The sequence below is a fragment of the Astyanax mexicanus genome, chromosome 14, assembly GCF_023375975.1.
Source record: "Astyanax mexicanus isolate ESR-SI-001 chromosome 14, AstMex3_surface, whole genome shotgun sequence".
In the NCBI taxonomy this organism is placed as follows: Eukaryota; Metazoa; Chordata; class Actinopteri; order Characiformes; family Acestrorhamphidae; genus Astyanax; species Astyanax mexicanus.
Window position 1 is genome coordinate 32,869,698 of NC_064421.1, and position 16,900 is coordinate 32,886,597.

The following is a 16,900-nucleotide window of genomic DNA, read 5'->3' on the forward strand; positions in this document are numbered from 1 at the left end:
GTCAAGTAACTAAGTACAAATACTTTATTATGTTATTTAAGTAGAAATGTTGGTTCTCTATACCTATACGTATTGGAGTAGTTATTGTTTAGATATTTTTTTTTTTTTTGAACTTTTATTTATTTTCTTTCAAGTGCAGTAGTACAAAACGTATGCTTACAAAATAATACAGGTATAATGTCTTACTAAACAGTCCATGGATTACAAAACAAAACAAGTAAGCAAAAAAAAAAAAAAATAAAAATAAAAATAAAACAGTATGTGTATGCTAACAGAAAAAATGTAAAAAAAAAAAAAAATGGACACCATTAGATAACTTTTACTTCTACTCCTTACATTTACACACAATGATCTGAACTTTCTACTCCTTCCATTTTTAAAAGGGAGCATAGTGCATCCCAAATTTATCAACATTATCATTTTAATAGAACGTTTTGGAGAGGGGGATAATTAACTATAGGACCCTGTGGCTTGACCTAAGCTTTTGTTCTTAATGTAATTTTTTCCCTTACTCTACTTGTACTTTTATACTTTAAGTAGATTTGAAACTAGTACTTTTACATTTGAGCTGATACTTCAAGTATTTTAAATCCTAGTATCACTACTTTTCACACCTTTGGTGGTAATTATCAGAAAATCAGCAATACACTATGTAGAGCTCCAGAATCTAGTAGAAAGCCTCCCCTGTACATTAGAGACAGTTACTCCAAGAAAAGCAGGATAAACTTGTATGAACACCCTTATTTTGGAATATAACATAACATTATTACCAAATTCATTACTATTTTAGTATTTATCCCACTGCATGTTTTTTTTCCAGCGGCTTTAATTAACAATATTTATCCTAATACTTAATTACTAAAAACTGTTTAATACTATGATTTTATATTTTTACATTTTAAATTTTGCCACTGCTGATTAGCTGGTGCACTTTGCCCATTTTAAGATTTCTCAATTAAAATTTCTATGCAACCATTTAAAGCTGCAAATTACAAGTTAAATGCAGACATGACAAAAATCACGGGACATGAGTACAAAAGTACTGTATAAAAGGATAAGGGTCTAATTGCATTAGAGAAACCTTAAAAAAAAAACTTTTCATGCCAGTCACTTGATAATCAGATCATTTTTCAGATGCTAGCCGGGTCATAAGACGCAGCTGCAGTAAGCGGACGAATCACATTCCACAAACCAGGGACACAAACAAAAAAACGGCACACAATGTTCTCTTAACACAACAAAGCACAACACTACAAAAGGTTGCCTGGGTGCTTAATCAGCTCTCTAAGGTCAGTGTTGTGTCTTGCTGAAGCTCACAGTTTGACCTTGGCTAAACTTTACCCTGCACTCTATACTGTCCCCCTCTAAACACTAAACAGCGTCCACAGCCGCACCTCACACGCTCGCTGCAGAGTTTACCAACTAGACCAAAGGTCAGCAGGTTCACACCTGGTTCAAAGGACAACATTACTAAGGGTGGGCCGTCAGACAGTAGATAAACCTGCTTTTGGAAGAATTTTCCAATTTCAAATCACCAAAATTAACTAATGCAAACTCACACACTGAACCAGCAGCAGATTGCACCAGAGTTCACTAGAACTTAGAGAACAGCTTTTACACTTGATCAAATGTACTAAACACACTAAACTTTTTTATTTCTTTTTCACTTCAAACATCATCGAAATGTGTCATGCGTCATGTTTTGCTTGTAAATGTACATGTAACACTTTTAGAATATTTTTTAATAAAGGTATTTCTATATTCCTATATAAAGGTATTCCTATATTCAGGTATATTTTCAGGTGTTTTAATGCACAGTTGGATGTATATGAAAATAACTTTAAAATACAGGTGGTATCACAATATTTCAGGACATTTTCCTGATCAAAAGCCTTTATTTACACAACATTTAATTAACCTAAAGAATCTGTAAACTTTGTTTGTTTTGTAAAGAACAGTAACTAATCAAGACTGATGCTGTATAAAATAATAATTATGTAACAAAGAAACACAATCTACCACAATACTAAAGTGCAGACTATTCAGTGCGTGCATATAAAATGCAAACAAACAATTACAAAAAAACAAAATACTATTAAATGTTCATTAAAAAAACAGACACAAAGAAAAGTTCGCTAATCGCAATATATATTCTTAAAGCTGCTGGCGCATCTCTTTTTAAGGTCTGTTGTTTAGTTACATTCTTCAGCTGTTTTTTCTGCTAATGTCTGATTTCTTCATATGTTGTGTAATTTTGTGGGACAAAGAAAACCCAATAGTAACCAAAGCCTTAATTTAAAGCCTTAGGTTAGGGTTTTATTTTATATGTACTACTGACAGTAGAGTAACTCACAAACCTATATTAAACCCATACATGCGAAAAATAATAAATAAATAAATACAAATAAAAATAAATAAAAAGAAAACACTGTGAAACTGCCAGCATCTTGAAAAATACAAATACACGCTCAGACACACTCACGCTGTACCTGGAAGCCACGGCTGAGCCCTGCAGGCCGAAGCGCTGGTAGTCTCCTCCGTAGATGTCCCGAACCAGTTTGTCCGCATTAGTGCTGTCCCCTTTACTGGCCATTTCCAGAGCCTCCTCAAACGTCTCGCAGCCCGTCAGCAAACAGCACAGCCCCAGAAACGTCCCTCCACCCAAACTGCAGAGAGACAGACACACAGAGAGAGGGTTTGTTTTATGTACATAAGTACCAATGTCTTAACCACTGACATTTGTAATTTAATAACTATTTGGTAAAACTTTTACATTAAGTGAACGTCAATTAACAGTAAGAGTGTGATGAGACATTGCTAGTATTGTAGGCCTGTAGGGAGCATTACCTGAAAGCTCTGTCTTTCTGAATGCTGGGAGAGAATGAAGGGCAGCTATTTGACAAAAGTTTGTACTTGTTATCATGTTTCACTACACTAAAATGTCCATTTCACACCAGATTTCTCCTTTAACTAAACCAGAAACACTTATATTTTTTCTTTAAACAACCAAATAAGTCCTTTTGTGTGCATGTGTCAGTAATATACAGCTCTGGAAAAAGTTAAGAGATCACTTCAGTTATCTATTTCTAGGTATATGTTTGAGTAAAAAGAACATTGTTGTTTTATTCTGTAAACTAAGAACAACATTTTGCCCAAATTCCAAATAAAAATATTGTCATTTAGAGCATTTATTTCAGAAAATGAGAAATGGCTGAAATAACAACCATAAAAAAGACCTCAAATAATGCAAAAAAAAAACAAGTTCATTCTCAAAGTTTTAAGAGTTCAGAAATCAATTTTTAGTGGAATCAATCAGAGTTTTTATGCATGTCGGTATGTTCACCTCCACTAGTCGTACACACTGCTTTTGGATAAATTTATGCCACTCATGGTGCAAAAATTCAAGCAGTTCAGCTTGGTTTGATGGCTTGTGATCATCCATCTTCCACTTGATTATATTCCAGAGGTCTTCAATTTAATAAAATCAAAGAAATTCATCATAGATAAAAAGTAGTCTTTTTTTGTCCAGAGCTGTATATTAATTCCTGGTCTCAATATATTAATTTATGACCAATAGAACGTTAAATCTTGTGATGATGCCAGGTCATTTTAAGAGGCTCTGTAGGATGGAAGTAATATGAAAAGAGCATCACTGTTTTTAGCGGAAAAACAGTAGATCATTTGGCCTAAAGTTTCCACAGAGGAAGCGGGTGAAAACCACAGACATGGGTGAGCTGGGTAAAAGAAGAAAAAAACATCTAAAAGAAGACAAAAAAAAAAGAAATACAAAAAAAGGGATTAGAAACATTTAACATATCTGACTTTACAGCATGTTATTTAAAAAACAAAAATCTATACAAAATATACTTCTACAATAAATCATTGCTGATTTATCCAGAAATAAACAATTAATACCCTTTTAAACCCTCAATAAAAACAGGGTATAATGTAAAACCCGATATATACCCAAATATGCACTGTAGGGTTGCAACGGTATGAGATTTTCACGGTATGATAACCGTCTCAGAAAATACCGCGGTATCACGGTATCACAGTTTGTTACATATATTATTAAACTGACCCTTAAGGAAATTACAACAAAGGTTTTTTGTTCAATTAACTATGTATTGTAGAAACCTGGAACAATAATATAGATAATGTCTCCTTAAAAAAAGAAGCTGTACACCATCAGGTGAAGAAAACCAGGTTTTTCCACTACTCTTAAGGACATTAAGGGTGTATATAAAAATATATATATATATATATATACATATGGATTATAATATATATATATATATATATATATATATATATATATATATATATATATATATATACATACACACATGTTACACACATTACATGTACTCTAAGAAGTAAAGATCCTGTATTTAAAATATTCAGTACAATTATTTAAGTTTAAATTATTTAATATCTGATAAACTGAGCCTGGGTCAGTGTCTGATCAACAACTGTTGTAAACGTCCGTTTTACTGCCAAGTAGGTATATAAGCAGATACTGCAGAAAGAGGGGATTTATTTCTGACATGATCCTCACAATAGAGATTTCTATTTTAAGGCTTTCACACCGAGTCTGGTTTTAACATATAAAAAACAGGCACGTCAGAATTTGAAAATGAACGCATGTAAATGAATGGCGTCTTTCACATCCAGTCCGGCCAGGACCTTTACACGGACACGTGAATCCATTTTAGCACGCACTTCACGCCTGTACCTGCGTGCCCAAATTTCGGATAACTCAGCGCTTTTGCGGGCGCTTACCGCATGGGTTGTGCACGACTACAAAGAGGTTTTATTTATGTTCAGATTAAAATTATAAACTAAACACATACTTCGCGCTGCACAGCGGGGTGGTGTTCTTGGAGATGGGAGAACAGGTTTGACGTATGTCCACCTTTAGCTGTGACTTTACGTCCACATTGATTACAAATCAGATAACCATCCTCAGGTGCGTTCGGCGGGTCTCTGAAATAGTCCCACACTGCTGAGTTTTAGTTTAGCCTTTTTGTAGGCGGACGGAGATTTGTTTAGTCTGATGCACTTTCTGCTGTTCTCACCGCTGTGTGCTGAGCAGCTGAAGTGGAGCAGAGTTGCGCATGCGCGGGTGACTTTCTCCGCTGGCTTGCGTTTTACCGGTAATAAGCAAACACACACGGTATGATAACCGTGCATTTTAATACCATGGTATACCGTGAAACCGGTTACCGCTGCAACCCTAATGCACTGTAACACCTACCACAGCTAATCATTAGCACCTTCTTTACGACAATACCGTCCAGTCTGACCTTTAACCCAGTGTGCATTATCTATATCTACAGATAAAAGGCCATATCAACAAAAATACTCAATAAACTGCCGTCATCACCGGGCTGACAGCAATGTCCAGGGAAATACAGGAGGAGCAGGATTGTACCTTGGAGTGTGGTGCTGATAGAAAGGACCGTTAACAACATTGCATCACAACCTAAACTATAAACAGGTGCTCCAGCAGACGCACATGCACACCCACATACTCACACTTCACGACTGTGGCAAAGATTTAAAGCGTTACTATTTGTTACCATTTCCTGCAGCGCTCTGAGAAATTCTCACGAAAAGCTTTTCCTGGCTGCTGTTAGTAAAACGTCTCATTCAGCTGCATTACGTCACAAATTAAGCAGCACTGTTTAAAACCATTTATCATTAACCAACTAATGCAGAGGAAGCAGAGCAACAATGTGGAGCAGTAGGGGAAGAAGCTTTTCGCTGGAATAATGTAAATAATGAGTATAGTATGTACAGAATTAATGATGCATGAATCAGCAGGAATTCCTATTTATGATTTAAGACATTACTGAAAATGTTTTAGACTTTTTTGCAGATTAAAAAGGGGAAGGTAAGCATGATTTTGGGGGCACTGTAAAGTCTCACTCAATGCTTCAGTGTTTGGATCTGAATGTTTTCACACCTATAATCAGCATCTCTTGTCTGAATCAGCCAATCAGTTAATGAGTTGGAGTTTGAGATGCGTTTTCCACTTAGCATTGTGCAACAAAATGCTTCACGTCTGTGCACATTGTCTTGCACATTGTAAAAATCTGTCAAAATATATTTCTGAATTTAGGTTGATGCAATATAAATTGGTTTTCGATATGAACAGTTGCTGAAAGTAATCAAGCACTAATAGAGCTGTGATCGTGATAATGGTAAAAATATTATACCACAATATTTACAGGCGTATTTAGCGTATTTTGACACACTATTTGCTACTCAAACACTGTCTCGTGCACAGTACATTAATAAAAGTTTCATATTTTTAAGCACTTACAAAATAAAAAAAAAAACATATATTGTTCATAAATTAAGAAAATGTATCACAATACGATTAAATTTCGATTTATATATTGCCCAGCTCTAAACACAGCGAGAGGGTCCTGTGTTTCAGACCAGCACGTATATTTGCGCAGTGTGAAGCTTTTGACATGACACAACACAAGACACGACACGAGAAAACAAGACAGAAGACAATAGACTTGACAGGACATGGCACGTCACAACATACGACACAACACACAAGACATGACAAGAGACAGGACAAGACAAGTGACGACACGACACTAGACATGACAAGACACGACAGGACACGAGACATGACATAAGACAAGAAAAGCCAAGACAAGACACATGACAAGACACGACAAGACATGGCACGACACAACATGAGAAGAAAAGATAAGACATGACATGACACAAGACACGAGACACGTCAAAAGACATGACAAGACAAGAGACACGACACAAGACAAGAAAAGACACGACAAGACAAGAAAGGACAAGACACGGCACGACACAACAAGAGAAGAAAAGACAAGACACTAGACATGACACAACACGACAAGACAAGACAAAACAAGATACAAGACGACACGAGACACGACACAAGACAAGACCACTCAGGAGAGACACACAGTGATTTTGTGAGAACACGTGCCCGGAGCACTGGGCTGCCATCAGGGGGCTTTGCTTTAGGGCCCAACAGTGCCGGCCCGCCAAACCCACAACCATGTCATTGAAGACTCAGTGCTGTAACTGCTGAACCACCCACTCCCCATTCTTCACCTTCTATTATTCCGTTCATTTCTGATCTTTTAGGTTTTTGCCATGGTATCGTTTCAGTATCCGTATTTGAAATATTTAGGCAGATATTGTATTTAAAATGTATGATTTTGGTATTGTGACACTTCAGCCATGGTGACAATAGTTTCATGCTTCATGCTTCTCTACAGAGACTAGACAAGCTTTGTGTCTGCGTCTGAAGTGGATGTAACTTCCACAGCAGAAAGTAGAAGACAAGACATGAAGACAGGATGCACACACAGTACAAAAGTACATAAAAGACAAGACAACAAATACAATACATACAAAATTACAAACACGTGAATTTACATGTGCAAATGCAGGCTGCGCATGAAGGCTTTGAGGTTATGGTGCAAACTAACTGAACCACTATAACCATCAGCCTCAGCCTACGTAAGCCAAGCAGGTAATTATTATAACAACATTCTCACAGTGTTTTGGACTTTGAGAAGCTATAATAAACACTTACGCAATGAGGCAAAAGAGCAGAGGACGCTTCTTTGATTTCAGTAGTAATTTTTAAACAGAAAATCTATCTAAACTTCTTCATTTTATCATGCGTCTCTGTCCCAGTCATACCCACAGTACAGGCCAAAAGTTTGGACACACCTTCTCATTCAATGCGTTTTCTTAATTTTCATGACTGTTTACATTGTAGATTCTCACTGAAGGCATCAAAACTACGAATGAACACATGTGGAGTTATGACCTGGCCTCCACAGTCACCGGACCTGAACCCAATTGGGATGGTTTGGGGTGAGCTGGACCACAGAGTGAAGACAAAAACACTACAACCAACAAGTGCTAAACACCTCTGGGAACTCCTCTTGAAGCTTTTTGAGAGAATGCAAAGAGTGTGCAAAGCAGTAATCAGAGCAAAGGGTGGCTATTTTGAAGAAACATATATATATATATATATATATATATATATATATATATATATATATATATATATATATATATATATATATATATGTGTATTTATTTTTTATTTAACCTTTTTTTTGTTAAGTACATAACTTCACATGTGTTCATTCATAGTTTTGATGCCTTCAGTGAGAATCTACAATGTAAATGGTCATGAAAATAAAGAAACGTATTGAAAAAGAGAAGGTGTGTCCAAACTTTTGGCCTGTGCACTCACAGTAGAATTAAAACATGGTGAAAATTGGTGGCTGGTTTTATAACGTGAAGTGCAATTTCGCACGATGACAGATCAACTTTGGTCTTCATTACTTCATTGCAGGACAATGCTCCTCCACATGCCACTGCCATCTGCATTACCAGATCTGTCCCTGACTGACAATATGTGGGGTGCTAATGAACAAGCCACCAACACTCCACTACTACTGCAAAATCTGGAAATATTGAAAATATTCGAGGTGCATTTAATGGGTTTTTGCAGGACATCATTAGGAACCTCTACAATTCCATGTCGAGAGGTCTGGCATGTTGTGCTACACTACTGCTGTATGTGTAGCTTAATAAAATACAGCCCAAATTAGTCTGAAGAGCCAGATCAGCTGTTTACAGCCAGAAAAACAGAACTGCTCTGAACTCACACTGTCTGTGAAACACTCACCTAGTTCCTGTGACCCGTTTATAGTTGTCCTGCGAGTAAACAGCCAGGATGCTGACCCCTGAGCCAATGTTGACCAGCAGCATGGGAAAAGGGTTATCCAGGCAGCAGGGCCGCTTAATGCAGTTGTGTGTATCGGATGGGTTCTCGAAGTAATAACACTCTGGGTGGCCATTAAAGCCCACAGAGTCCACATAGAGCAGACCATGGATGAGGCAGTCCAACTCGTCCAGCTTCAGCAGCTCCAGGTCAGCCATCTGCACAGAAAAAGAGAGAAAGAAAGAAAGAAGACAGAGAGAAAACCACGTTAAAGGGACTACTCAACTCGAACTGGAAATATTAAAACTTTCATAGATAAAAAGTTGTGTGACCTGAGTTAAATTTGAAAAAAAAAAATAAAAAAAAACGCAATTATGCACCGCAAATTAAAATAATACAATATATCGCAATTTCATTTTTTTTTCAACCCCTAGTGGTTACAATTCCTATGTAGCCAACTTAGCAACACCACAGCAACCACCTGCATTACCATACATAGAAAATTTGCCAGTGTAACTTCAACACTGTTAAACTGATACAGTTTAAAGGTCAATTTATACTCCTGCATCGAAACCTACGCTCGACATGCACCACTGTGTTCCCGCCTTTGTGGTTCATACTGCAGAGTGATGGAGAGCCGCAGAAGTATAAACGTGCTCCGCTGAATAGCGCACTAGTTTGATTAAAATACTCATTGTAAGCAAATATCAGGAATTATGGACTAAACAACCAGTAATCTACTCTATTCATTTGATTACACCATGTGGGACAATGAAGCAGTAACTTTATTTAACTTTAGTCAAACTAGGGGCGAGTCTTAGGAAGTTAATATAAGTGCATATGTTTCTACAAAACAAACATTTTGGTAACGTATCACAAATGAAAATTCTACAATATATTGTAATATCAATTCTGTCCCACCCCTAGTGGTTGCAATTCCTAGTCGTCTCCAAGTGTACTTGTTGATTTAACACTTACTGATTTGCTATGGTATGGTATCACAGGTGGTTGCTGTGGTGTTGCTAGTGTGTTGCTAGGTGGATGCAAAACACTTGCTGGTGGTTGCTCAGGTGTTGAAATAGCCCAATCTCATTTCACCCCTTTGGCCCTTTGAGGATGCGACATTTGAGGTGGAACAGAAAAAAATGTATATAATAATGATAAAAACTAATTTCAGCTCCCGATCACAGAGGAATTAAGGAATGGACAATAATAATAAATGGCTGCACCACCTGCACTCTTTTTGTAGACATACGATAAAGCTCTAAGGTTGCTGAATTTAGTGCTCCACTGCTGTGTATCTATATATCAGGTACTTGAAGGATTGTTTCAATTCTTAGGAGGAGGATGTCACTCACTTAAAAAATAGGTATAGGGGTACAAAAGAGAACGGGAGTTGTTGCTGTACTCCTCTTAAAATCTGCTTCTATAAAGAACTGGTTAATTAAAAAAAAAACTGCTACTTGTCTGATTGGCGAGGAGAAACTTGTTAACCTTTTTTCAACATAGTTTTTCAGCATCCTCCCACCTCAACCTGCCAATCAGCAGTAAATTCATGCAGACTGTATAGCTGACGGCAGAGACAGCAGCAGCACACAGAGTGTGAGGGAAGGCACTCAGCCATCCCTGATTCACCACACACACACTAAACACACACAGAGTGAGTGGGTGAGGTAAGCAGGGGGCTCTTCATTAGGAAGTGGCACTGCATTAAGACAAAGACTGCAGCTAAAGCCCTGCCCCCGTTTCTGAGCCCTTGTTTTTTCGGACTGGGTTTTGGCCTCATTCTAGCGTGGTGCCTCGCAGCCTTCCAGGAATTACACTCTATAACATGTTCACCGCCTGCTAAATCTCATCCTCATCGCCTTCGCTGTAATAATCCTACAGGCCTCTCATTAGGCGCTCCATGTTAGCCTAAGTTTTAACCCTGACTCAGCTTCCTCAGAAGCGTGAGCCTTATGGCATTTGTTTTTTTAATGATCAGAGTAAGGCTGGGCAATATGGATAAAAAATAATATCTCTAGATTTTTTCTCTGAATAAAGAGATACACGATATACATCAAAATTTTTCGTGCCATAAGGTAAAAATAAAAACAAATAGACACTTCTGAGAAAAAGCTACATGTTCCAAATTTTATACAGAAACTGTTATCATAACTCAATGCCTGTATATCCTGTATATAAGAGTTCCCTAGTAGTTCTAGCAGCATTTTATATCTTCTAGAACTAAACTGAAAGGAAATTCAACATAATTAATTATAAAAAACAGATTCTTCAAATGATGGTGTTTTTCAAAAAGAAATTCCCAAAAATCAACAGTTCGCCTTATAATTTGGTGCTGCTTATGTATGAATTTTACCAGTCAGGTTGTAAGAAGTAAAGTCACGCCACAAGTGCAGCGTTATAAAGCAGTATCAGTGAAGTTTCTCCAGCACCGGAGCAGTAAAACAGTAGCAGTCAAAATATTAGCTGCTAACCACCCTAAGTTTTGTCCTTCAGAGGCATTACTAGTCTGTAGCCTGCTGCTAACCCCGGCTAGCACTGCTGGAGCAGCATTACCATTAGCTGCTAACCACGCTAAGCAGTAGCTCTTTTGCTATTCAGAGGTGAGTATTATCTGACTGTAGTCTGCATGTTTACCATGTTAAATCAAGCTATGTAGAATGAACCACTAGCTAATATCACCCTGGCTTAGCAAAACATTCAGGGTTCTGGGTTAGAGGTTAGAGAGTAATGCTAATGCTGCTGCACCCAGCCTTAGTGGAAATCTGGAAATCTAAGCTTACTGTACATAAACAGAAGTGCTTTATTCACCTAAATGAACAGTTTTCAAAAGAGAAATCTGTGTAGATTAACAGCCAGCGCACCTCATAGTGCCAAAAATACGGTAAAGGTTTTCTACTTTAAGTAGCCTAAGTAGCCTTTTTATGTGTCCTAGGGGACACATAAAAATACGAAGTATAGTGCTTTTGGAAAAGGTGCACCAAAAGTGATTCACGTGGGTTGCTGTGCTTTTCTCCAAGTGTACTTGTTGATACTACCTGGTGATGCTGCACCAGTGGCAGCTGGAAAATGACTGCAGTGACTGATTCACATGCTTACCGTCCTGAAATCGTTCTCAAACTTATAGGCTCCGCCCCCTGTGGCACAGAGTGTGGTGTGCAGGCTGGAGAAGTTCTTGTCCCGGCCCATCTGGATGAAGCGGTGCATGGCTGCTGTGGGGAAGCGGATGAAGTGCAGGGTTCCCGTGCGGCCGCAGATTCGGAGGTTGCGAAGCTCCAGGTGAACGTCCCGCACGCCCGTCTTGCCGTAGGCCGTGTTGGAGGTGAGGTAGCGGCGGATGCTCTTCAGGTTCTCCACCTCCTCCTGCTCCTCCTCTGCCGTGATGTCCTTGGGCTCGAAGTAGACCAGCTTGACCAAGGTGCCACCGATGTCCATGCCAAACCAGGGGAAGGCTGGAGGAAGAGATGGAGAGAATATGAAGAATGTCACATAGCTTTTTTAGTGATAAAGCAGTGCCACAACTCAAAGAAAACAAAAAGAATATGTGGGAGAAGCTCTGATTAATACAGATAGACTAGCACTTAGGTCTGACTCCTGAACCCAATCATATGTTTAATATTTAAGGTTAAGTTTTGAAAATGCAGCCATGATGCAATATGGTTAGAAAGACTATGACGTCTATGTTTTAAAGTTACGTTTTAAAGATTAAAAAAAAAATTAAGATTCAATACAGTAAGGAACCTAAAATTATTGTTTTAAATAAATGTTCTATTTGTTTCAATTGTGATTTCATCTTCTCAATCAAATAATTTACAAAAAGTTTATAGTCCATTTGAATTGAAAAATCGTTTCGGAATCAAATCGTGACCCCAAAAATTAAAATCAAATCAAATCGAATCGCTAAACACAGAGATTCACACCTCTACTTTCCAAACTTTCAAAAAAGCATTTGAACAGCAATTTAATTCCACATTCAGTTTCAGTTTAAAAGAGACAAGCAGAAATAATAATTGACTAATCTGAAAAAAAAAAAAAAAAAAAAAGACCAGATTAGGCGACTTATCCAAAATGATCATTAGGTTCAGCCCTAGATTTAACAGGTTGTGATATTTATATATGCATTCTGTGTATGCAAGATTGGATTACAATGATACAAGGTAAAAAAGCACATATCTGATACTGAAACTCCTCCACTATGATTCGAGGATCACTGGTTTAAATCCCATATTATTCTTGCCATCAGCAGACCGAGTCCTGATAGTAGGTAGACGTAATGTGCTACTTTTCACCCTTAAAGTGTTGGGGGCATTTTTAGTAATATGTAATATGTGGGGTAACTAGATCTCCAATTTGTGATAAAAATGGGATAAAATAAGAAAATAAATTATATCACAAAAATAAAAATATAAACACCGGATTAGATCCACTTTCACCTGCTTTATGAACGTAGCTGTAGTTAGCTACACTGGGCTGCATATAAACACACTGTGCTTCTGGAACACGTGTAGGTTTGTATGCGAGTCAGTGAAAGCGAGATGACTAAAGGGTGAAGAATGCAGCGCGGGAGCCAGCTGGCCGGAGCCGAGCCGGTAAACCACTCCACACTGACCGCACTCAAACTGTCCAGCAAACAAAACACAAACAACAGTCCTTCAGTCAGACTCGTCTGTGCTGTCTCTGAGGAAAATCATCAGAATCACAGACTTGTGCTTGTGATCGAGTAGTCTTAAAAACAGGGTTCACACACACACACACACACACACACAAAAACACACACACACTACTGTGTCGTTCACACCATGGACCGGTCATCCACAGAAAGCAGCGCTGAAGGAGTCAGTCGGTTGCCATGGCAACAGCGAGGCTGAAAATGGCTGGTTGAAGATTCTCAGCAGAACCAACAAGAGGTATGCATGTGCACGCACACACACACACACACAGACACACACACGTGACTTTCTTCAACTCACTGAGCAAAACTGGATCAATGAAATATTGATAAGCATACCAAAGTAAGGCTTTTAATAAAAACTATAATAAAATAACTATAATAATAAAATAAAAAGCTATTATAGTATCACATCAATTTGGTTAATCAACTTTCAGTTTAAATGCACGTTTAAAAATTAAGCAATCAAGATTGCACACCTTCACAAATAAACACGTAAAGATGCTGGTAGGGTTGAAAAGAGCTGCTTGTTATTCTGATCAAAATCAAGAATTTGATCAGGTTTGTAACAGACGTCACTGATCCAGAATGTCATGATACTAATAATGCACTACAAATATCTCCATACACCCAGGATTAAAGTAGAATTAAAGTGGGTGATATGGCACAATATTTCAGGGTATAATATTGTTTCACGGTATTAAAAAATGTAGCCGATATTATATTATACACAATATTTATCTAAATAAATGTGATCGTAGTGAAAATTAATTAGAGGCGACAGTATTAGAGTGAATATTGTTTTAAGGATTTCTAACTTTGATTGCTGTACCTTTTATTCAAAATATACTACAACACATCCAATTAAACTAGATGAACTTTAATCTTTATATATTAAATGCACAGTTGGGTCAGTGTTTTTAAGCATGAAATTCCAAAATTCTTATGTTTATTAAGTATATTGAATACAATAAAATATCACTGTGCCCACCTCTAGCTGTCAACATATTGACCCCTAATCACTGCAAATAACTGTAAATAAATCAATAGAAGGCCATAGATTCTCTGTGACGCACCAAACCTGAAAAGCAAATTAAACAAAATAAACATTTGAACTATAGCTAGAATCCCCCTTTAGGAAGTGCAGGAGAACAAGACACTATTACTTATTAAAATGCACACACACACACACACACACCAAACTTCAGACTTCACTGAAAATCCCAAGGTCAGACAGGCAGAGCATTCTTACTTGTGCAAGCAGCTGAAATTATTACACAACATAAACGGGGAAAGGTCGATTGGCCAAAGCCAGACAGCTGAGTGGAATCAAAGTCCAGCCTCATACTGACCCTGCAAAACCTGACCTGAAGTAACCGGCCATGCACATGCTTCCTTCAGGCCTTCCCAAACAAACAGTGATCCCAACCATGATGAAATCGCAGTGCTCCAAACTACAGAACCAATAATTAAAAAAAAAAAAAAAAAAAAAAAAAAAAAGCCTCTAAAAGCTGAATAGATTTAACTAATATTTTACCAATTTGATTATTAAGTATTTATGGGTCTTCAGAACAATAGAATGTTTGGATCTAGAAGAATTCCAAACTTTAAATTTTGCACTTACACTAATCAAACATTGGCTCCACCAAACACCCGTCTAAAGACCTGAAAATTAAACTAATCAACTCCCACAAAGAAGGAACAAGCTACAAGTAGTTATTAACTTAATTAATTAATACAAGTAGTATTATCCTAACTATACTCTCAAACATGGGGATTGCAGACAATGTGCTGTCATGGTTCAGATCGTACCTCACTGGGCGCTCGTTCAAGGTGTCGTGGCAAGGACAGCTGTCCTCAGCCCGCTCCTTATCCACTGGGGTTCCCCAAGGTTCGGTAATGGGACCCCTTCTCTTCTCCATATACACCACCTCTCTTGGTCAGGTTGTCCGCTCACACGGATTTTCCTACCATTGCTTTGCTGATGACACCCAGCTATACCTGTCATTCTCACCTGAAGATCACTCAATCTCTGCACGGATATCGCAGTGTCTCTCTGACATATCCTCATGGATGAAGGAGCATCACCTTCAATTAAATCTCTCAAAGACTGAACTTCTGGTCATACCAGCAAAACCATCTTTTCAACACAACTTCTCTATAAGTATCGACTCTCTCTCTCTCTCTCTCACCGACAAAGGTTGCTAGGAACCTGGGTGTTCTGGTTGATGACCAACTCTCCTTCACGCACCATGTGGCCTCAGTTGCTCGGTCCTGCCGCTTTGCGCTCTATAACATCCGAAAAATTAGACCGTTCTTGACGCAACAGGCCACCCAACTCCTGGTGCAAGCGGTCGTCATCTCACGCCTCGACTACTGCAATGCCCTGCTAACTGGCCTCCCGGCCTGTGTAGTAAAACCACTCCAGATGATACAGAACGCAGCAGCACGTCTGGTCTTCAACCAGCCAAAACGGGCATATGTCACCCCGCTGCTCATTGAGCTCCATTGGCTACCAGTTGATGCTCGCATCAAATTCAAAGCTCTTACAATCGCCTACAAGGTGATGACAGAACAGGCTCCTTCCTACCTGCACTCGCTCCTGAAGGCTTACGCTACCTCCCGGCCGCTGCGCTCCTCCAGTGAACGTCGCCTCGCTTTGCCAAACATCCACACAAAGCAATCCAGACTGTTCTCATACAGAGTTCCCCCATGGTGTAACAAACTACCTTCCACTACCAGATCAGGAGAATCACTCGCTATCTTTAAGAAACTCCTGAAGACAGAGCTCTTCAAAGAGCACTTACTCTCTTAACACCTCTAACACACTAACTACTTCTAACCTCATTTCCTTCTTCCCCTCTATCCTATTATTCCCATTTGACCTCCTTTTATCCCTATCCAAAGATGTTTTACCTTTAAACTCATTTTACATTGTACTTGACTATTGTAAGTCGCTTTGGACAAAAGCGTCTGCCAAATGTAATGTAATGTAATGTAATGTATTAAAATGTTTTAGCTTGTTTAGCTAGTTGACATTCCTAAACTGTTAAGAAATGGCAGCTGAGGAGAATTGATCTGGAACCAAGAAAACTCTTGAGAGACCTTCCCATATGCTGGTAAGAAAGGCAAATCAAGCCCCCTTCATATGACTGTTCTCACCATCCTTCGCCTCTGCTTATCTGAGATTTTTCTAAACTAGAACTGTGCCAATGGTCTTCCTTTTCCTCATTATGTTCCTCACAGTGGAAACTGACAGCAGAAATCAAGGGTGCCCAAATTTATGCACCTTCCTAACCTTGTCTAAATAATTATTGCACACTTTCTGTAAATCCCATAAACTTCAAAACATTTAAATACGCAAAGATCACTGTGTTATTCTGATATATAATATATATTTAACTGAAACTGCTGATCCGAACAAACATGAAATCATGAAACTTATTAGGGCTGCCCAAACTTTTTAATACCAC

At 38.3% G+C, this 16,900-nt stretch overlaps 1 protein-coding gene across 3 annotated transcripts in view; it reads right to left on the minus strand.

Moving 5' to 3' along the window:
* Positions 1-16,900, minus strand: part of pank1a (pantothenate kinase 1a) — a 37,839-nt gene that overhangs the window by 11,267 nt on the left and 9,672 nt on the right. For 2 of the 3 annotated variants that reach the window (XM_049463903.1, XM_049463904.1), the window contains exons 2-4: positions 11,858-12,210; positions 8,720-8,973; positions 2,490-2,666 (exon numbers count right to left, since the gene is read on the minus strand). In XM_049463903.1, the coding sequence (XP_049319860.1) occupies positions 2,490-2,666; positions 8,720-8,973; positions 11,858-12,210 (784 nt within the window). Of the gene's footprint in view, positions 1-2,489; positions 2,667-8,719; positions 8,974-11,857; positions 12,211-15,239; positions 16,431-16,900 lie in introns of those variants that run through there. The other variant, XM_049463905.1, reaches the window with a different exon arrangement.